This window comes from Bos taurus, chromosome 1, assembly GCF_002263795.3.
Source record: "Bos taurus isolate L1 Dominette 01449 registration number 42190680 breed Hereford chromosome 1, ARS-UCD2.0, whole genome shotgun sequence".
Classification (NCBI taxonomy): Eukaryota; Metazoa; Chordata; class Mammalia; order Artiodactyla; family Bovidae; genus Bos; species Bos taurus.
The window spans coordinates 42083610-42106715 of NC_037328.1; the positions used below are offsets into that span (position 1 = coordinate 42083610).

The window sequence follows — 23106 nt, forward strand, 5'->3', positions numbered from 1 at the left end:
CAGGGAAGGGGGCGCCGGTTGTGGAAAATGTGGATTCCTGGGCCCCACTCCAGCTGGAATCCTTGACTGTCAGGCCCCCACATCTGTTTAATAAACAACTGTGCAGGTGATTATGGTGCCTCTAGAGAGGGATTCTTAGGGAAAGAGGGCCAGGGCGTTGTCTGATGTGTTCACTGCTTGTTTTCTAGTATGTACCAAGAACAGCGTCTGGCACCTAAAAAGTGCAAGGACATGTCTGGTGACTGAGTTCTTGGACCTAGTTTTCTCCTCCTTACTTTCTGTGAGTTGGGGAATCTTGTTAGAATTTGATTAAAAGTAATAGTGTAAGATATTTTAAGTGAGAGGATAGGGACTCTCTGTGTAAATTATTTGAGCTTTAGAATGTAAAAATGCCTTCTTTTTTTATGGCCCAGGGGGTTTGTTTTATTTTATGTCTGGCATAAAGTAAGTGGATTTTTAATGGCTATACATTGGATTCCTGGTTTTCAGCTATGGTCTAAATAAGGCTGCATCAAAAATGAGGAGCTTCTGTATCACTTTGACCTTGACGCTTATCTAGATTTAATTTCCTGAGTTGTGTTAGCTAAGTTAGATGAGGATGTTAAAATTCAAGGTAGTCTTATTTGTGCCCACGTGTGATCATGATGCCTGCCCCCTCACCCCCTCCCTTGAGCAGAATGTGTACTTTCTAAAAATACTGCTATTGAAATACTCCCAGGTCCCAAAGGGGATTAAATTGTGAGAGAACAATAGAAAAGGCTTGTCTTTCTTAAGATTTGAGATCATCTGAATTTGAAAAGTTTTTCTTTCTCTTGTATTTTATTTTTGAGTCTGAGAGTACCAGTCCAAGCCTTTTGAGACTTTTCTGTTAATAGTTCTTCTTTTCCTTTTCTTTCTTTCTTTTTCTTTTTTTTAAAATCTAGGCTGACATCTAAATATCCAGTGTTTCAGGTATCTTTATGAACCCTGTCCTAATTTTTGTGTGTTTGGTTTATAAGTCAGTTGAAAATACCTCTGTTCCTATTGAGTAATTGTCTCCCAGCCCGACTTCTCTCTTTTATATCTTTTGAGAAAAATTGTTGCTGGATGAGAGTGGATGGTACATTCTTTCAAGAGACTTACATACTAATGTGTCATTAAGGAAAAAGGACTACTGTGTATTATTATATTGTTCTTAGTGGCACAGTGTTTTCTGATTATGCAGACACAAACAGAATGTTTGATAGCAGTTATTTTTACAGTCCATCTGACAAACCATACTTGAGTGCCTTCACAGTGCCAAGCACGATGCTAGGCTTTGGGATACAGCCATGAATGATACGGTCCCTGGGTTATATGAGTTCAAATCTAGTTAGACAAATGGACAACCAACCAGCCATTATGGTAATTACTATCAGGAATGTATGAGGGGTATCACTCTGTGCAGTGGGGGCACAAAAATTACAGGTTAACATAGAAATCAATTGGGAAGGATTAGGAGTTGGACAGGGTGGGGAAGGGTGTTGCAGGCAGGAGGAGAAAGTAGTTTGCTGGTATGTGAATTTGGTGTGTTCTGAGAATGGGTTCTAGGTGACAGGTGTATCTGCAACCAGGTCATGAAGAACTTTCTATAGTTACACTAAGGACTCTTCATTTCATTCATCAGCTGATGGAGAATCACTGAAGGAGTTTTTGAGCAGAAGAGTATCATGGTCAGATTAATGATCACTGTGTCTAAGAAGAATGGATTGAACCAGAGCCATCCGGAGGATGTCAGAGACAAATGGAGAAAGGACTCCAGACATCCAGGAAGGACATGGGGAAAGCTTTAACTGAAGCACTGATTTTTCTACTTAATCCAGAATTTTAAAATGTTGTTTGTTTTAAAACTTGACACATTTTAAAATTTTGGTTTAGCCATAAGATTCATGAAAGATAAACCTTAGGATATAAATTTCAACAAGTTTTACAAAGTGTCAAATATTAACTGCTGTTAGTGATTTCAGCTTTAAATTCTTCAGTTGTTTGCGCAATGCAGAATGCTTATGTTCTGACTTAAAACTTTTTTTTTTTTTTTTGGCATTTTGTGTGTGTTTACAGTGTGGAAATAATTATAGCTACTTGAAAATCCTAACTTCTGCCTTAAATCCCATGGACCCTGAGCTGCATTTTCTGCAGAGCTTTTGTACTGGGAAAGACACTTTTTACTGTTTTCATATACAATTTCAGTAAGGCAGTGAGCTTATAGTGTTAGTCGTTCAGTCATGTCGGACTCTCTGTGACCCCAGGGGCTGAAGCTTGCTAGGCTCCTCTGTCCACGGAATTCTCCAGGCATGAATACTGAAGTGAGTTGCCATTTCATTCTCCAAGCTTATAGAATACCCTGTGAACACTCTAAATAAATATACTTTCAGAAATCTTGAACTAGGATACTAAATTGTCTATTATATATTTAGATAGATTATATTTATAAATTAACTAGATTCAAAATAGACTGTAGTTAGAAAATACACTTATCAAATCACCAAGGTTAGTAGTATTCATGGTTATACCCCAAATGTTTATATCATGCTCTTTTTATGTGTATTTTGCCAGTCTCTTTTTTTTGATTTGAGCTTAGATAGACAAGTATTGAATTTAATTAAAAAAAAAAACTGAATTATAAATAACCCTGTGGCAAAAGATAAGCCTAGTAAAACAGGAAAAAACAAAGATAACCCACTCACATTTAAAATGTTAACCATTTAAGACATTATTTTATAGACATGTCCATGTAATATGGGTTACAATTCTGACTTGTACATTTTTTTTTCTACTTTGTCCCTATTTTTCCCTATGGAGTTTTCATATGTTAAACACATAGCTTATGTATTTATTTACATGCTTAATTTTTCTTACTGGCATTTGAGCATGGCCATATCTTTTCTGTCCTTGTATTCCTGCATAGAGTCCGAGACTGAATGAAATTTGAATCCATTGTATTTTCCAGGTGTTCATCATCTATTTTTTCCTTCTTTTTTTTTAAATCATTGTCATTTGTTGCCTGGATAGTCTGCTCAATTGTACTGGATTGTATGGATAGAAAATCTTAAGTAGCACAAATTGTGTCCTTGCTTAGTATCCTAATGGGAGCTGTGGAACCCCCCTTCCCATTCCCTCTCCTGCCAGTCACCACGATTCCATCCATGTGTTTTTCCTCACCCAGCCGTTCTCCTGCCTGAAGGCTTCCCAGTGCTAGCAGAACAAAGGTCACATTCTGTGATGGGTCAGACGGGTTCTTCTTGGTCTGGCATCCACTAACTTCTGTTCTCATTCTCATCTCTCCAGGATTATCGCTGCCTGTCACAAGATCCTGTGCTTCAGTCTTATCTTAAAAACAAACAAACAGAACTCGGTGGTGGTGGTGGTTTAGTCGCTAAGTCCTGTCCAGCTCTTGCGACCCCATGGACTGTAGTCTGCCAGGCTCCTCTGTCCATGGGATTTTCCAGGCGAGAATACTGGAGTGGGTTGCCATTTCCTTCTCCAGAGGATCATCCCAATCCAGGAATCGAACCCACATCTCCTGCATTGCAGGCATATTCTTTATCGACTGAGCTACCCCCCAAATACTGTATCATTATCAACCCCTGCCTTTGTACCTCCTACATGGACACTTGACTGAGCGGGCAAGTCTCTGCCTCTTCCTTCCTCTGTGCTCCGTGCCACTTCATTCATTCAGCAGTTATGAATGAGTTGTACTTGTACCAGACTGTATTATTAGTTTGTTTATCAGTCTCCCCTACTAGACCTTGTTTTACGAAGATCCTGACCTACTTGTTCTTAAATCCTCAAGGCCATGCACGATTCCTAGTTCATGGTAGAGTGCCACAGTAATCTTTAGAGTGAAGCTGCTCAATTTGTCTCAGATTATGAAAGTATGAAAACAAAATAACGTGTTGACGTAAAGAGTTAATTATATAGATCTAAAATGTATATGTACCTAATAGGCAAAATAGGTTATTATGACATCTTATAAGATATCTGTGAAGGTATTCCAGACAAGACAGTTAAAAGTGACTATCTGGAAAATCAGATTTTTAAGGCACCATCTGGGACACACTTGTGTGTACTTAGTCGTTCAGTTGTGTCTGACTCTTTTTGACTCCATGGATTATATAGCCTGCCAGGCTCCTTTGTCCATGACGATTCTGCAGGCAAGAATACTGGAGTGGGTTGCCCTGCCCTCCTCCAGAGAATCTTCCCAACCCAGGGATCAAACCCAGGTCTCCCACATTGCAGGCATATTCTTTACTGTCGGAGCCACCACCGAAGCCCAAGAACATACTTGGGATTAGATAAACCTACATCTCTCTCTCTTTTTTTTTTTTTTTTTTTGCATCTCTTTTAAATATTCCTAGAAATCTCTATATGACCCTGTAAGTTTATAAAAATTTGTTGATTGGAAATATATTTCAAATAACCCTTAGCATAGGATTAAAAAAAGACTGGGCTGTAGAGAACCTTAAGATAAATACAGTCAAAAAGAGGGCCATCACTTTCTAAGATTATGATAGTTGTACACTGGTGCTGCTTTGTTCAGGTGCATCGTTGGTGTGATGCTGGTCATAAAACAGAATGGACTCACCAAAATGTCTGGAGCCTGATGAGCATTTTTGAATGTGTGTTTCAAGTATAGACACTCAAATCAATAGCTTCTTAGTGTAACACTTTGTATGTGAATCTTTGGGGCATTACAGATAAAAAGGACCTTTCAGTTTTTGCATTAAACACAGAAACTGTATGATTTCAGTAATTCTCTTTTAATTTCAAAAAAAAACTTTTTTTTTTTTTTCCAGTGTTGAAAATGAGCCCATGAGCACAAGTCAGAAAAAGGAAAATATACTTTCATCAGAAGCAGTGAAGGTATAGTTTTAAATTAATATTATTTTATATCAAGCAAATGATTTTTTCTTAATTTCTGCTCGCTCTTCTTTCTGATTCTGTCATCTCATTTCACATTTCAAAAAGAGCATAAAGTCTTATTCCTTATTGGAAACTCTAGCCCAGTTCTGCTGGATATTTGCATCTTGCAGTGGGGTTGGGGGTAGATCATTGAAGAAAGGCTTGAGACAGTGCTGCTTTTACCCCAGCTGAGCCACTAACCAGCTGTGAGGTCTTCCACTGAGACATTTAACTTCTCTGTGCCTTGGTTTTCTAATCTGTAAGTTGTGTCATCTAACCTCCACTCTCCCTTTCCCCTAGGAAATTCTTCAATTTATGTTGTGTTTACTCAAATGCTCCTGACAATTAAGAGTGCTTCTGAGGGCATAGAAGTTAATGACCTATTTGTACATGGCATTAGTATGTGACATGTTTGTTTAGCTCATAAGTGAACTGGCTTTCTCTGTATCTACAGAACAACCATGAAATCATATATGCTACACTTATATGCATATCGTTATTGATAAGTGTGGTTAAAAATCTCTGAAAACTGCTAAACCTTATAATACTTCTTTTTCATCATAAGTGATTTCCTAGAAATTGGATGTTTGTGTTGGTTGGGAGTGTGAGGCTAGGATCAAGTTCTGACAGCTGTTCGACATTCATGGAGTTTGGGCCCAGTTACTTTCTTTTTAAATGACTTGTGACAGTCAGTCAAGGAGAAAGCTTGTCAGGGATTCCCAGGTACATTAGCCTGGTCAGTGGAAGGACCAGAAAGTCAACTGAATCCTTCTTTACTGATAATTCTTCATTACTCTTAAACATTACATGAGGTCCAGAGGCCTTAAAGATGGTAAAGGTAAAGCTGTTTTCAGTTTTTATTCCTGCCTTGTCCACCATAGTTAACAATATAAATATTTTTGAAAGAAAAAAAAATCAGAATCTGATTTTTCTTTTTTACTTTTAAACTTTATTGAAAGAAAAAAATCAGAATCACCTTGCTTCCCTTTCCTTTCTTCTTCCTTTGTGAGTTTGGCTACTAACTCCTCCCCCCTGGGTTTTATAGCACTTCCTGCCTGTTCTTTGGCAGCCGGTCATTAGACAACTCACTGGTTTACCGCTGCATGGACTCTGCAGCTTTCTCTGTCCTGTTCAGTTTTTACATGTCCTGAGTTGCCCAGCTTCAAGATTTTTACTTCTCATTTTATGTGCAGCTTTGCTCTTGAGTTGTCTCACAGGAAGCATGTGTTTTACTTCTGAAATCTCCAACTAAGAGGTTTCTTTATCAACCAGTTCCTGTCATTCCCTGTCTTAGTCCTTCATTGCCTCTGAGCCCACCTTTGAGCTTCAGCAAACCTTCATGCTTTCCCTGCTCTTTTCTCTTCTCCAGGTTGCTACTTGTTTGCCTTCTCAACCTGGAACTGATAGGTATCACTTCAGCTGTTAAGCTCACTGAAAAAAATGTTGGTCTTCAAACTTGGCCCTGAAACTTTAGTTTCTAGTAGAACTGCTTTCTATCTGCAGAGATTTACTCCAGAAATTATTCTGGCCTCAGTAAATGTACATGGTGGGCAGTATAGTGGCTGGGCCTCCATGGTTACCATCTTCTCTATCCATTTTTAATATATTGGTTTGAATGTTCAGGATACTTTCAGTTTGGGATTTGGGCCCCCAAGTAAATAGGGTTTATAGTCATGAAAGTTATTCTCTTATGGTTTGAGGCCTATAGGATTACTTATATCAATACATAGGCAGTCTGGTTAGCCTCTCACTGGTGTAGTGGAAGCATTTGGGGCCATGTAAGCTTGTTTGTTTGCTATACTTTCTGGAAACTACTGGTAGGCTTGCTCATCTTTGCTTCACAGACCCAGTTGTGGTGGGACCTACTATTGCCAGGCATCAAAAATATGTATTTTGCATATTATATTCCTCTGTAAGTTATTACATGATATTGGGTATAATTCCCTGTATTATATAGTGAATCCCTGTTGCTTCAATTAAAGAAAAGGAAAAAAGTACATATTTTGATAATATCAATAGTTAGGCCCATACTTTGGGGGACTAAAAAGGTTAGCAATGATATTTATGATCCTGTTATTTTAAATAGTCTCATTTAAAATTTTCTCACTTGGCAAGTAGCATAAAACATTCATTTGTTTTCTTTCTAATGAATGGTTTTCTGAAACATAGTGCTCCATTGTAAAGTGACATTTCTTGCCACACTTCCATCTTCATAACCTGAATTTTATGATAATGCCTTCCATGATAAGGAAAAATGTGCACCATTTTTCCTCTCCCATGTAAAATGTAACAGATTTATGTACAATAAATGTTTTTATACATTTCTTTTTGCATTTGACCTTGAGATACCAAATCAAGGTGTTGAAGATTGTTTTGTTATAAATTTAAGCTACAAAAAAAAATTGTATTTTCTTAAAGAACTAGAGACTATAGAACCGTTGTATTATTTTTGGACGTAACTAGATTCTTGGTTCTTAAAATATATATGCTATACAAATTTCACTGTTTTGCTAACATTGAAATCCGTTTCTCACATGTGCATCTACCATTCCACTGAAATATAAATTTCTTCTGTATTAATCAGTTTTTATATCTAGCTGGTAAAACTTCCAGATATTTAGTCTGTACTCTATTCAGTTTTTCTTTAGGGAGTGTGTATTCTTGTCTTGTAGCCTTAGACTCTTGCTGCGTTCACGTCTATCATTTTAAAGAGAGGGAAGGCATGTTATAACACCCTGCTCCCTTCTGCCTACTTCAGAAACTCTTCATCTCTTCCCACTTTCCAAGGCTCACCCCCTAAATACCCCCACGGGTGATAGTGGTCTCTAATTTCCTGCCTTCTCCTGGACTTCGCTTTTCACGGTGTTCATTTCTCCATCTTCATTGGATTCTTCTATTTCACTCTTAATATGTAAAATAATTTTTTTTTCTTTCATTGGTCTGGTTTCCTTTCAGTCTATCATTTCATTTTATTGCTACCCTTTACCCAAAGATTCCATATGGAAGTCTGTCATAATCACTGTTTAACTCTTAATGCTTTCTCATCGGACTCTGGTCCCCCTTCCTGGTTTGCTTAGACATGGGAAAACTAGTATTGTGCCTCACATACGTGTCATAGGTGTTCAGGTCAGTCGCTCAGTCGTGTCCGACTCTTTACGACCCCATGGACTGCAGCACGCCCGGCTTCCCTGTCCAACACCAACTCTCAGAGCTTACTCAAACTCATTTCCATTGAGTCAGTGATGCCATCCAACCATCTCATCTTATGATGTCCCCTTCTCCTCCCACCTTCAATCTTGCCCAGCATCAGGGTCTTTTCCAATGAGTCAGTTCTTTGCATCAGATGGCCAAATATTGGAGTTTCAGCTTCAGCATCAGTGCTTCCAAAGAATATACAGGACTGATTTCCTTTCAGATGGACTGACTGGATACCCTTACAGTCCAAGGGACTCACAAGAGTCTTCACACCACAGTCCAAAAGCATCAATTCTTTGGCGCTCAGCTTTCTTTATAGTCCAACTCTCACGTCCATATGTAACTACTGGAAAAACCATACCTTTGACTAGACAGACCTTTGCTGGAAAGGTAATGTCTCTGCATTGTAATATGCTGTCTAGGTTGATCACAGCTTTTCTTCCAAGGAGCAAGTGTCTTTTAATTTCATGGCTGCAGTCACCATCTGCAGTGATTCTGGAGCCCCCCAAAATAAAGTCTGTCACTGTTTCCATTGTTTCCCCATCTATTTGCCAAAAGTGATGGGACCAGATACCATGATCTTAGTTTTCTGAATGTTGAGTTAAAGCCAACTTTTTCACTCTCGTCTTTCACTTTCATCAAGAAGCTCTTTAGTTCTTCTTCACTTTCTGCCATAAGGGTGGTGTGATCTGCATATCTGAAGTTATTGATATTTCTCCCAGAAATCTTGATTCCGGCTTGTGCTTCATCCAGCCTGGCATTCATATGATGTACTCTGTATATAAGTTAAATAAGCAGGGTGACAATATACAGCCTTGAAGTACTCCTTTCCTGATTTGGAACCAGTCTGTTGTTCCATGTCCAGTTCTAACTGTTGGTTCTTGATCTGCATACAGATTTCTCAGGAGGCAAGTCAGGTGGTCTAGTTTTCCTGTCTCTTGAAGAATTTTTCAGAGTTTGTTGTGATCCACACAGTCAAAGGCTTTGGCGTAGTTAATAAAGGAGAAGTAAATGATTTTCTGGAACTCTCTTACTTTTTCAATGATCCAACGGATGTTGGCAATTTGATCTCTGGTTCCTCTGCCTTTTCTAAATCCAGCTTGAACATCTGGAAGTTCACGGTTCACATATTGCTGAAGCCTGGCTTGGAGAATTTTGAGCATTACTTTACTAGCACGTGAGATGAGTGCAATTGTGCAGTAGTTTGAACATTCTTTGGCATTGCCTTTCTTTGGGATTGGAATGAAAACTGACCTTTTCCAATCCTGTGGCCACTGCTGAGTTTTTCAAATTTGCTGGCATATTGAGTGCAGTACTTTCAAAGCAGCATCTTTCAGGATTTGAAATAGCTCAACTGGAATTCCATCACCTCCACTAGCTTTGTTCATAGTGATGCTTCCTAAGGCACTCTTGACTTCGCATTCTGGAATGTCTGGCTCTCGGTAATTGATCACACCATCATGGTTATCTGGGTAGTGAAGATCTTTTTTGTACAGTTCTTCTGTGTATTCTTGTCACCTCTTCTTAATATCTTCTGCTTCCGTTTTTGTCCTTTATTGAGCCCATCTTTGCATGTAATGTTCCCTTGGTATCTCTAATTTTCTTCAAGAGATCTGTAGTCTTTCCCATTCTATTGTTGTCCTCTATTTCTTTGCAATGATCACTGAGGAAGGCTTTCTTATCTTTCCTTGCTATTCTTTGGAACTCTGCATTCAAATAGGTATATCTTTCCTTTTCTCCTTTGCCTTCCGCTTCTCTTCTTTTCTCAGCTATTTGTAAGGCCTCCTCAGATAACCATTCTGCTTTTTTGCATTTCTTTTTCATGGTTGTTAAGCAAGAGTAATTCCATGAAACCTGACCTCTTGCTACCCATCCCATCAGTAACTTGTTCTCAGTTCTTACTGTGTATAACCAGTTGAGACACTTGATTTTCCAAGTTGTCTTCTTTCCAGAAGTTGTATGTTTTTATATTTGCTCTTATGACCTTGTACATTCTAGTTTCTGTTCCTGCCTCTGGCCATTCCCTTGAGTTTCCTTCACTGATTCTTTTTTGAGGGGAGTGAAATAGAAAAGAATAGCTTTATTGCTTTGCCTGGCAAAGGGAGCCACAGCAGACTAATGCCCTCAAAACTCTGTTGGCATAAGAGGAGGTAATGAGATTTATAGTAATGGTTCAAAGAGGAGGGTGTGATCAGCTCATAGCCATCTTTGATTGATTGGTGGTGAGGTAGTTGGGAGTCAGCATCATCAATCTCCTGGTCCAACCAATCTGGAGTCTAGATGCTTGTGGGAAGCACACAGTTAACTTCTTTTGGTAGGAGTTTCAGTATCTGCAAAATAGCTCAAATATATTATTATGTATATTCATTTAGGGGGGTACCAGGACCCTGCCCCAAAGCTATTCTGTTGTTTCCTTTTTTATTTTATTGAAGGATAATTGCTTTATAGAATTTTTTTTTCTGTCAAACCTCAGCATGAAATAGCCATAGGTATATATATATATATCCCCTCCCTTTTCAACCTCCCTCTCATCTCCTGCCCCTCTAGATTGACACAGAGACCCTGTTTGAGTCCCTGAGTCATACAGCAAATTCCCATCGGTATCTATTTTACATATGGTAATGTAAGTTTCCATGTTACTCTTTCCATACATTTCACCCTCTCTTCCTCTCTCCACACGTCCAGAAGTCCATTCTCTATGTCTTTCTCCACTGCTGCTGTTGCTGCTGCTGCTAAGTTGCTTCAGTTGTGTCCGACTCTTTGCGACCCCGCAGACTGCAGCCTACCGGGCTCCTTAGTCCATGGGTTTTTCCAGGCAAGAGTACTGGAGTGGGGTGCCATTACCTTCTCTGCTGCTGCCCTGTAAATAAATTCTTCAATACCATTTTTCTAGATTCTGTATATATGTGTTAGAATATGATATTTATCTTTCTCTGACTCACTTCACTCTGTATAATAGGTTCTAGGTTCATCCACCTCATCAGAACTGACTCAAATGCATTCCTGAGTAATATTCCATTGTGTATATGTACCACAACTTCTGTATCCATTCATTTGTCAACGGAAATCTAAACTGCTTCCATTTCCATTCCAGTTCCATCTAGAACTGCTTCCACTGTTCTAGCTATTGTAAATGGCACTGCAATGAACAATGGGATACATGTGTCTTTTTCAGTTTTGGTTTCCTCAGGGTATATGCCTAGGAGTGGGATTGCTGGGTCATATGGTGGTTTTATTCATAGTTTTTTAATGAATCTCCATACTGTCTTCCATAGTGGCTGTATTAGTTTACATTCCCACCTACAGTGCAAGAGCATTCTCTTTTCTCCACATCCTCTCCTGCATTTATTGTTTGTAGACTTTTTGATGATGGCCATTATGACTGGTGTGAGGTGATATCTCATCAAAGTTTTGATTTGTATTTCTCTGATAATGAGTGATGTTGAGCATCATTTCATGTGTTTGTTAGCCATCTGTATGTCTTCTTTGGAGAAATGTCTGTTTAGGTCTTTTTCCCACTTTTTGATTGGGTTGTTTGTTTTTCTGGTATTGAGCTATATGAACTGCTTGTATATTTTGGAAATTAATCCTTTGTCAGTTGTTTCATTTGCTATTATTTTCTCCCATTTTGAGGGTTGCCTTTTCATCTTGCTTATAGTTTCCTTTGCTCTGCAGAAGCTTTTAAGTTTTATCAGGTCCCACTTGTTTACTTTTGTTTTTATTTACATTACTCTAGGAGGTGGGTCAAAGCAAGAAGATCTTGGCTTTGATTTATGTCATCAAGTGTTCTGCCTATATTTTCCTCTAAGAGTTTTATAATTTCTGGTCCTACATTTATGTCTTTAATCCATTTTGAGTTTATCTTTGTGTATGGTGTGGGGAAGTGTTCTAATTTCATTCTTTTACATGTAGCTGTCCAGTTTTCCCAGCACCATTTATTGAAGAGGCTGTCTTTGCCCCATTGTATATTCTTGCTTCCTTTGTCAAAAATAAGGTACCCACAGATGCATGGGTTTATTTCTGGGCATTCTATCTTGTTCCATTTGCCTATATTTCTGTTTTTTGTACCAGTGCCATACTCTTGATGACTGTAGCTTTGTAGTATAATCTGAAATCAGGAAGGTTGTTTCCTCCAGCTCCATTCTTCTTTCTCAAGACTGCTTTGGCTGTTCAGGGTCTTTTGTGTTTCCATATGAATTGTGAAATTTTTTGTTCTAGTTCTGTGAAAATGTCATTGTTAATTTGATAGGGATTAAATTAAATCTGTAGATTGAATTTGGTAGTTAGTTATTTTCACAATGTTGATTTTTCCTACCTAGGAACATGAAATATCTCTCCATCAGTTTATGTCATCTTTGATTTCTTTCATTAGTGTCTTTTTATTTTCTGTGTACAGTTCTTTTGTCTCCTTAGGTAAGTTTATTCCTAGATATTTTATTCTTTTTGTTGCAGTGGTGAATGGGATTGATTCCTTAATTGCTCTTTCTGAAATCTCAATGTTAGTATATAGAAATGCAAATGACTTTGGTGTATTGATTTTGCATCCTGCCACTTTGCTAAATTCACTGATTAGCTCTAGTAATTTTCTGATACTATCTTTATGGTTATCTATGTATAGTATCATGTCATTTTCAAACATTGAGAGTTTTACTTCTTCTTTCTGATCTGGATTCCTTTTATATCTTTTTCTTCTCTGATTGCTATAGCTAGAACTTCCAGAACTATGTTGAATAATAGTGGTGAAAGGACACCCTTGTCTTGTTTCTGATCTTAGGGGGAATGCTTTCAGTTTTTCACCATTGAAAATAATGTTTCCTGTAGGCTTATCACATATGGCCTTTACTATGTTGAGGTAGGTGCCTTCTATGCCCATTTTTTGAAGAGTTTTAATCGTAAATGGGTGCTGAATTTTGTCAAAGGCTTTTTCTGCATCTATTGAGATGATCATATGGTTTTTATGTTTCAGTTTGTTAATGTGTATCACATTGATCTATTTGCATATACTGAAGAATCCTTGCATTCCTGGAATAAATCCAAATTGATCGTGGTGTATGAGTTTTTTGGTGTGTTGCTGAATTCTATTTGCTAAAATTTTGTTCAGGACTTTTTAATCTATGTTATCAGTGATATTGGCCTATAGTTTTCTTTTTCTGTGTTGTCTTTGTCTGGTTTTGATATTGGGGTGATGGTGACCTCCTAGAATGAGTTTGGAAGTGTTCCTTCCTCTGTAATTTTTTGAAAGATTTTTAGAAGGATAGATATTAGCTCTTCTCTAAATGTTTGATAGAATTCTCCTGTGAAGCCATCTGGTCCTGGGCTTTTGTTTTGGGGGATTTTTTTTTATCATGGCTTCAATTTCAGTTCTTATAATTAGGTTGTTCATAATTTCTATCTTCCTGGTTCAGTCTTGGAAGATTGAACTTTTCTAGGAATGCAGTGAAAGTGCTGCACTCAATATGCCAGCAAATTTGAAAAACTCAGCAGTGGCCACAGGACTGGAAAAGGTCAGTTTTCATTCCAATCCCAAAGAAAGGCAATGCCAAAGAATGTTCACACTGTCACACAATTGCACTCATCTCACATGCTAGTAAAGAAATGCTCAGAATTCTCCAAGTCAGGCTTCAACAATACGTGAACCGTGAACTTCCAGATGTTCAAGCTGGCTTTAGAAAAGGCAGAGGAACCAGAGATCAAATTGCCAACATCTGCTGGATCATTGAAAAAGCAAGAGAATTCCAGAAAAATATCTATTTCTTCATTATTGACTATGCCAAAGCCTTTGTGTAGATCACAACAAACTCTGAAAAATTCTTCAAGAGATGGGAATACCAAACTCCCTTACCTGCCTCCTGAGAAATCTGTATACAGGTCAGGAAGCAACAATTAGAACTGGACATGAAACAACAGACTGGTTCCAAATCAGGAAAGGAGTACCTCAAGGCTGTATATTATTACCCTGATTATTTAATTTCTATGCAGAGTACATCATGAGAAACTCTGGGCTGGATGAAGCACAAGCTGGAATAAAGATTGTCAGGAGAAATACCGACTACCTCAGATATGCAGATGATACCACCCTTCTGGCAGAAAGTGAAGAAGAACTAAAGAGCCTCTTGATAAAAGTGAAAGAGGAGCAACATTCAGAAAATGAAGATCATGGCATCTGGTCCCATCACTTCATGGCAAATAGATGGGGAAACAATGGAAACAGTGGCAGACTTTATTTTGGGGAACTCCAAAATCACTGCAGATGGTGACTGCAGTTGTGAAATTGAAAGACTCTTGCTCCTTGGAAGGAAAGTTATGACTAACCTAGACACCATATTATAAGACAGAGACATTACTTTGCCAACAAATGTCTGTCTAGTCAAAGCTATGGTTTTTCCAGCAGTCATGTATGGATGTGAGAGTTGGATTGTAAAGAAAGCTGAGTGCCAAAGAATTGATGCTTTTGAACTGTGGTGCTGGAGAAGACTCTTGAGAGTGCCTTGAACTGCAAGGAGATCCAACCAGTCCATCCTAAAGGAGATCAGTCCTGAGTGTTCATTGGAAGGACTGAGGTTGAAGCTGAAACTCCAATACTTGGCCACCTAATGCAAAGAACGGACTCATTTGAAATGACCCTGATGCTGGGAAAGGTTGAAGGTGGGAGGAGAAGGGGATGACAGAGGATAAATGGTTGCATTGCATCACCATCTCAATGGACATGAGTTTGAGTAAACTCCAGGAGTTTGGTGATGGACAGGGATGCCTGGAATGCTGCAGTGCATGGGGTCACAAAGAGTCGGACATGACTGAACTGAACTAAAAAATCTGTCCATTTCTTCCAGGTTATCTATTTTGTTGGGATATAGTTGTTCATAATAGTCTCTTATAATCCTTTTTATTTCTGAATTTTCTCTTGTAACATCTCCTTTTTCATTTCTAATTTTGTTGATTTGATTCTTCTCTTTTTCTTGAGTCTGGCTAAGGGCTTGTCAGTTTTGTTTATCTTCTCAATGAACCAGATTTTAGTTTTATTAATATTAATATTTACTATTGTTTCTTTCATTTATTTTTCATTTATTTTTGCTTGGATCTTTATTATTTCTTTCCTTCTACTAATTTTGAGGTTTTTTTGTTCTTTGGAAAAGAAGTTTTTTTAGGTGCAGCAATGAAATTAAAAGATGCTTACTCCTTGGAAGGAAAGTTATGACCAACCTAGACAGCATATTGAAAAGCAGAGACATTACTTTGCCAACAAAGGTCCGTCTAGTCAAGGCTATGGTTTTTCCTGTGGTCATGTATGGATGAGAGAGTTGGACTATAAAGAAAGCTGAGCACCGAAGAATTGATGCTTTTGAATTGTGGTGTTGGATAAGACTCTTGAGAGTCCCTTGGACTGCAAGGAGATCCAACCAGTCCATCCTAAAGGAGATCAGTCCTGGGTGTTCATTGGAAGGACTGGTGTTGAAGCTGAAACTCCAATACTTTGGCCACCTAATGTGAAGAGCTGACTCGTTGGAAAAGACCCTGATGCTGGGAAAGATTGAGGGCAGGAGGAGAAGGGGACAACAGAGGATGAGATGGTTGGATGGCATCATCGACTTGATGGACATTGGTTTGGATGGACTCCGGGAGTTGGTGATGGACAGGGAGGCTTGGCGTGCTGCAGTTCACGGGGTCACAAAGAGTCAGACATGACTGAGTGACTGAAGTGACTGACTGTTAAGTTGTCTATTCAGTGTTTTTCTTGTTTCTTAAGCTAGGATTGTATTGCTATAAACTTCCCTCTTAGAATTCCTTTTGCTGCATCCCATAGTTTTTGAGTTGTCATATGTTCGTTGTCTTTTGATTTCCCTTTTGATTTCTTCAGTAACCTGTTGAGTATTTAGAAATGTGTTGTTTAATCTCCACGTGTTTGTGTTTCTTACAGTTTTTTTCTGGTAATTGATATCTAATCTCATAGCATTGTGGTTGGAGAAGATACTTGATGATTTCAATGTTCTTAAATTTACTGAGGTTTGATTTGTGACCCACAATGTTATCTGTCCTGAAGCATGTTCAATGTGACTTGAGAAGAAGATGAATTCTTCTGCATTTGAATGGAATGTCCTGAAAATATCAATGAGATCCATCTCGTCTAATCTATCATTTAGGACTTGCATTTCCTTACTTATTTTCTGTTTTGATTATCTGTCCATTGGTGTGAGTGGGGTGTTAAAGTCTCCTACTATTATTGTGTTACTGTCAGTTTCTCCTTTTATGTCTGTTAGTGCTTGTCTTATGTATTGAAGTGCTCCTATAATGGGCACATAGATATTTAGGATTGTTACGTCTTCCTCTTGGATTGATCCCTTGATCATTATGGAGTGTTCTTCCTTATCTCTTGTAATCTTTATTTTAAGGTCTATTTTGTCTGATATGAGGATTGCTACTCCAGCTTTCTTTTGCTTCCCATTTGCATGGAATTTGTTTTTCCATCCTCTCACTTTCAGTCTATATGTGTTTTTAGGTTTGAAGTGGGTTTCTTGTAGACAGCATATATGTGGGTTTTGTTTTTGTATCCATTCAGCCAGTCTGTGTCTTTTGGTTGGAGCATTTAATCCATTAGTATCCATTCAGATTAAGTCTATGCCAGTCCTAGTGTCTTTTGAGTTCTATGGATTTGGTAAAGCATTGGGACTATTACCTTAAAGTTTTAATTTAAAGGTAATTCTAACAACTAATCTCAAAAATATACAAGCAACTCCTACAGCTCAACTCCAGAAAATAAACGACCCAATCAAAAAATGGGCCAAAGAACTAAATAGACATTTCTCCAAAAAAGACATACAGATGGCTAACAAACACATGAAAAGATGCTCAACATCACTCATTATCAGAGAAATGCAAATCAAAACCACTATGAGGTACCATTTCACACCAGTCAGAATGGCTGCGATCCAAAAGTCTACAAATAATAAATGCTGGAGAGGGTGTGGAGAAAAGGGAACCCTTTTACACTGTTGGTGGGAATGCAAACTAGTACAGCCACTATGGAGAACAGTGTGGAGATTCCTTAAAAAACTGGAAATAGAACTGCCTTATGATCCAGCAACCCCACTGCTGGGCATACACACTGAGGAAACCAGAAGGGAAAGAGACACGTGTACCCCAATGTTCATCGCAGCACTGTTTATAATAGCCAAGACATGGAAGCAACCTAGATGTCCATCAGCAGATGAATGGATAAGAAAGCTGTGGTACATATACACAATGGAGTATTACTCAGCCATTAAAAAGAATACATTTGAATCAGTTCTAATGAGGTGGATGAAACTGGAGCCTATTATACAGAGTGAAGTAAGCCAGAAGGAAAAACATAAATACAGTATACTAACGCATATATATGGAATTTAGAAAGATGGTAACAATAACCCGGTGTACGAGACAGCAAAAGAGACACTGATGTATAGAACAGTCTTATGGACTCTGTGGGAGAGGGAGAGGGTGGGAAGATTTGGGAGAATGGCAATGAAACATGTAAAATATCATGTAGGAAACGTACCATTTAATTAAAGTAATTATTGATATATATGTTCCTATTGCCATTTTCTTAATTGTTTGGGGTTGATTTTATAGATCTTTTTTCTTCTCTTGTATTTTTTGACTATATAAGTCCCTTTAACATTTGTTGTAAAGCTGATTTGGTGGTACTGCATTCTCTTAACTTTTGCTTGTCTGAAAAGCTTTTTATTTTTCCATCAATTTTGAATGAGATCTTTGCTGGGTACAGTAATCTTGGTTGTATATTTTTCTCTTTCAGTACTTTAAATATATCCTGCCATTCCCTTCTGGCCTGCAGTTTCTGCTGAAAGATCAGCCTCTAAGCATATGGGGTTTCCCTTGTATGTTACTTGTTGCTTCTCCCTTGCTGCTTTTAATCTTCTTTCTTTGTGTTTAGTTTTTGGGAGTTTGATTAGTTTGTGTCTTGGTGTGTTTCTCCTTGGGTTTATCCTCTGTGGGACTCTTTGTGCCTCTTGGACTTGACTGACTCTTTCCTTTTCCATGTTGGGGAAATTTTCAACTATAACCTCTTCAAAAATTTTCTCATAACTTTTATTTTTCTCTTCTTCTTCTGGGAACCCCCATATTTCCAATATTGGTGTGTTTAATACTGTCCCAGAGGTCTCTGAGACTATCTTCAGTTCTTTTCATTCTTTTTATTTTATTCTGCTCTTCAGAAGTTATTTGCACCATTTTGTCTTCGAACTCACTGATAGGTTCTTCTGCTTCACATATTCTGCTATTGATTCCTTCTAGAGTATTTTTAATTTCAGTAATTGTTTGTCTCTGTATGTTTATTCTTTCATTCTTCTAGGTCTTTGTTAACTGATGCTTGCATTTTCTCCATTTTGTTTTCAAGATTTTTGATCATCTTTACTATCATTATTCTGAATTCTTTTTCAGGTAATTTGCCTATTTCCTCCTCATTTATTTGGACTTCTGTGTTTCTAATTTGTTCCTTCATTTGTGTAGTATTTCTCTGCCTTTTCATTTTTTTTTAACTTACTGTGTTTGAGGTCTCCCTTTCCCGGCCTTCAAGGTTGAATTCTTTTTTCCTTTTGGTTTCTACCCTCCTAAGGTTGGTCCAGTGGTTTGTGTAAGCTTAGTATAGGGTGAGATTTGTGCTGAGTTTTTGTTTGTTTTTCCTCTGATGGGCAAGGCTGAGTGAGGTGGTAATCCTGTCTGCTGATGATTGGGTTTGTATTTTTGTTTGTTGTTTAGATGAGGCGTCCTGCACAAGGTGCTACTGGTGGCTGGGTCTTTTATTCAAGTGGTTTCCTTTGTGTGAGTTCTCACTATTTGATACCCTCTAGGGTTAGTTCTCTGGTAGTCTAGGGTCTTGGAGTCAGTTCTTCGACTCCAGGGGCTCAGGGCTTGATACCTACTTTTGCATGGTTCTATATATTCTTTTCCTCTGGTCAGGTACTCCTGTCCACTCTCAGCTAGTGTTCTGCATGCACTTCTGTGTCTGAAGATGTATTCCTGATGTATCTGTGCAGAGAGTTGTACTTCACATCCACCTACTCCTCCGCCATCTTGTTCTCCTTCCTTCACTGATTCTTTTCCGGATAAATTTCTTTTGGTGTGGATGTTTCTCAAAGTCCTCAACCCTCAACATCAGTCTTTCAAAGTGGTATCTTCCAGTCTCATTACTTCACTTCGTCTTTCGGCTCTCACATCTCTATCCAACACCCCTCTTGAGCTCTAGACTTGATTGTCAGAGTTCCAAACATTTCTACATACTGCAAATCCAGGCTGCCCCAAAGCCTCGTATTTTCAGAGGTGTTCTCTCTATATATATAAGTTGTTGACTTCCCGTGGTGGCTCAGACGGTAAAGCGTCTGTCTACGATGTGGGAGACCCGGGTTCGATCCCTGGGTTGGGAAGATCCCCTGGAGAAGGAAATGGCAATCCACTCCAGGACTATTGCCTGGAAAATCCCATGGACAGAGGAGCCTGGTAGGCTACAGCCCATGGGGTCGCAAAGAGTCAGACACAACTGAGCGACTTCACTTTCTTTCTCTCTCTATATATATTGATATATTTGTTTGGAAGGAAGTAGAGAGCATCATGTAACTGCCTGGGATGGAAGAAGAACCTGGAGCGACAAGTACTCTATTTGGAGATACTCAACCAAACTCTTCTTTTGATCCCATGTCTCATATTGTCCTAAGTGGTACCAAGGGTCTTCAGATCCTGAGCTCTTCGGGTGGTCTGTTGACAGTGTGTCTATTGATTATTTCCCCTTGTGATCAAAGTTCCCTGTTGCTGGCACTTGCTGGACGCTTCCTCTGGTCAGTTACCATGCTTTCACCTGCTTTTGCCATCTAAGACTTTTCTGAAATCTCTTATCTGCTAATATCTATGCTCTTCCTCTCTTTGTACTTATAACTTTTCAGAGTGTTTTGCACAAGAGAAGAAATCAGTGTTTGTGGTTTGTCTCCAGTATTAATCAGAATTTTTATCTCTTAGTAGTCGAAAATGTGGAGAGATTGTCACTCAACAAACTCACACTGTTATAGAGAGGAGGCAGGAGAATTCAGATGCAATTCTACACCTTAATGCTTCCCATTTGTGAACTTAATTTATAACTTACAGACTTAATTTACCGAAAAGAAATCTCGTTAAAAATTAAAAGAGCTATGGCAATAAGTCTGTTTTCAGAATGAGTCATGAGCTAAATAAAATGAATTAAATCTAGATCATAGGTTATGGAATCTCCAAACCAGGCCTAAATAAATTTATGACTTTTAGGCTTGTTCTCAGTAGCTTAGCATCTGCTTTATGTAAAGTTTGACTCTCACCTTATTTTAGAATTGTTGCTCATAACCAATCATACAACGCAGGTGAAGGCCCTGGCATCTTTTAAAAGGCAATGATTGATGTATGCCTGTGATGTTTCTAGGGATAACCACGGAGTATCAGTATTGTGCCTATTACTGTAAGTTGTTAATAATTCATAGCCCTTATTCTTAATATCATCATAAGTAAATTACTGAAAAAAAACTACGCTTTTTAAATTGTTGCCACTGTTTACTGATACATAAAAGTAGAAGTGTGACTCAAGAATAACTCACTGAAGAAAAGTAGTCACAAATTATTCTTAATGTCAATACCTATATTGAGGGTACAGTACTGTTTAGTAAGATGAATATGTTAAATTATGCATTTGTTCATATTTTGATTTCTGTATTGCTTCTTTCGTTATTGGTCTTTTTCAACACTTTTTTGGCCAGAGGGAGAGGGGAAATGGTAGTCAAATTTAAACATACTGGATGTTTTCACAGTTAGGAGAAATTTAATTACTGAGGTAATTTTTGGAATAAATTATGGCCTTAATATGTGCTTGCTACCTTTATTCTCAGCAATGCAAATAGCCATATGACATCAACTTAATATCAAAATTAAAAGTGTTTCTTTTTCAAGCACAAGAACTCTTTTTAAAATTTTAACTGTATTTGGACTTGGAACCCCACATATAAACAGGTTAAAGAAAGCTCCCCTGTTGGTGATGGGAATGAGTAGCCTGGAGCCTCAGAGTCAGCCACTACTCCCTGCCTCTGCCAGCCATGGCACCTCCTTGGAACAACTTTTTAAATTACAAGCAGTGATGGAAAGAACAGTCTTTGGAATCAGATGTATCTGGGCTCAAATCTTAGGTCTCCATGTGGTAGCTTTCTAACCTTGGAAAATTTATTCAGCCTCTCTGAACTTTGCTTGTTCTCTTCAGTCACGGCAGGCGGGGAGAGGGGGAAGGGGTGTCTTACTCTTATTTTATAGAAATGTTTTAGAATGAACTGAGATAACATGTGCCACATTGTATAATACCTGACACAGAGGATGTCCTCAGGAAAAGAGCCGCCTTCTTGTCACGTGAAGTTTGACTCCAGCTTAGAATCTAACTCTTTGTTTAAGAATGGTGCTGACTTTTTCTGTGTGTCTGGAAATCAACTATTAGAAGCATTGATTTTTCTGTCACACTTGAAGGCACACATGAACATATATACACACACTGAATTTTAGCTAGAAGTCAAAGCATCTCACCCCTTGATTGCTTCTTTAAAGACTAAGTGCCATCAAGGTGCCTGAAGTGGAGATGACAATGTGTGTTACTGTTCACGTGACCAAACTGCCAGAGCTGAAGCCTGTCAGTGCAGCTGACACTGGTCTGGGGCCTTGATATCCCAGTGTTCTTGAATGTTGAATGTATTGCATGATATCTGGTGTGATTTGCTATACCAACCTCTCGTAGACCTCGCTTAGTCCTACTCTGTGGTGTGATGGAGTACCTTGTCAGAGTGGAAACTGGGGATGAAGGATCATGTACCTACTCCAGATTTTTGTGAGTAAATATGTCTCCAGAGGTGCCAGATACTGATTTGAGAACATCAGAAGGAGCTCAAGAAAGCTCTCCTAGAATTAAAAACATTTATTATTGTGGCCCAGTGTTTTCACTGGAGAAGTCTTTATACCATAACAGAAGGGAATGGCTTTTCTTCTTTTACGTCATCAACTTCTTTTCTTACCTTACACACCTGCCCTTGTTGATTTCACTTTTACCTACATTTTAGCCTACAACAAAGCTGTCCTTCCAGCCCAGTATGTTGTTCTGAGCTTCAGGGTGATGGAGCTGGTTCTTTGATGGGCCTTTCCTATGAATGTCACTGGGTATGAGATTTGACTCAAAATTGAATTCAGTGTATTTTATCCTAATTTCCTTCTGTTCCCATATTCCCTGTCCTGCCAAAAAAGTGAAAGTCATGTTCGACTCTTTGTGACCCCATGGACTGTGGCCTGCCAGGCACCTCTCTCCGTGGAATTCTCCAGGCCAGAATACTAGAGTGGATAGCCATTCCCTCCTCCAGGGGATCTTCCCAACCCAGGGATCCAACCCAGGTCTCCCGTATTGCAGGCAGATTCTTTACCATCTGAGCCACCAGGGAAGCAAAAGTCCTGCCAAAAGGTGCCATCAATTACTCAGTCTTGACATTAGAGAACGATTCTGCCAAGCAGTGTGTTGTGGCCAGATATCTTAGGAGAAAACTAACTAGAAATCTCTAGTAGGCATCTGGTGTTAGTTATAAATGCCCAATTTGGGTAACCATTAGTAATCTAGGTAATAGTCCTACTCGCGATGAAAGCATAAAGTTGTTTGCCTTCACCTTGTGGTGATTTTGTTTATGGGAAGAACACACACATACACACATGCACATGTATATGTTGTATGCGGGCAGTTTCCATTCTGAAAAACTTGAGTGGTAGTAATTTCCCAGGCAAAGAGGGCAAGGGATAAATGGTATCAGCAGTGATAATAGTGTTGTGCAAAGACATACCTGTAGTAAGAGGAAGCGAGAGGGAAGAGGAGTAGAAAACAGGTCTCGAGAATATCTGAGAACACACATGGTGACATCAGGCCCTGTAGGCATTACAAGTGACAAGAGATGGAATAAAAGGCACGTGGGA

At 38.7% G+C, this 23106-nt stretch overlaps 1 protein-coding gene across 1 annotated transcript in view; it reads left to right on the forward strand.

Annotated features, from left to right (window-relative positions):
- Positions 1–23106, forward strand: part of CRYBG3 (crystallin beta-gamma domain containing 3) — a 127163-nt gene that overhangs the window by 13111 nt on the left and 90946 nt on the right. Inside the window, exon 2 of the mRNA XM_002684681.6 lies at positions 4815–4881. Coding sequence (XP_002684727.3) covers positions 4815–4881 — 67 coding nt within the window. The remainder of the gene's footprint in view (positions 1–4814; positions 4882–23106) is intronic.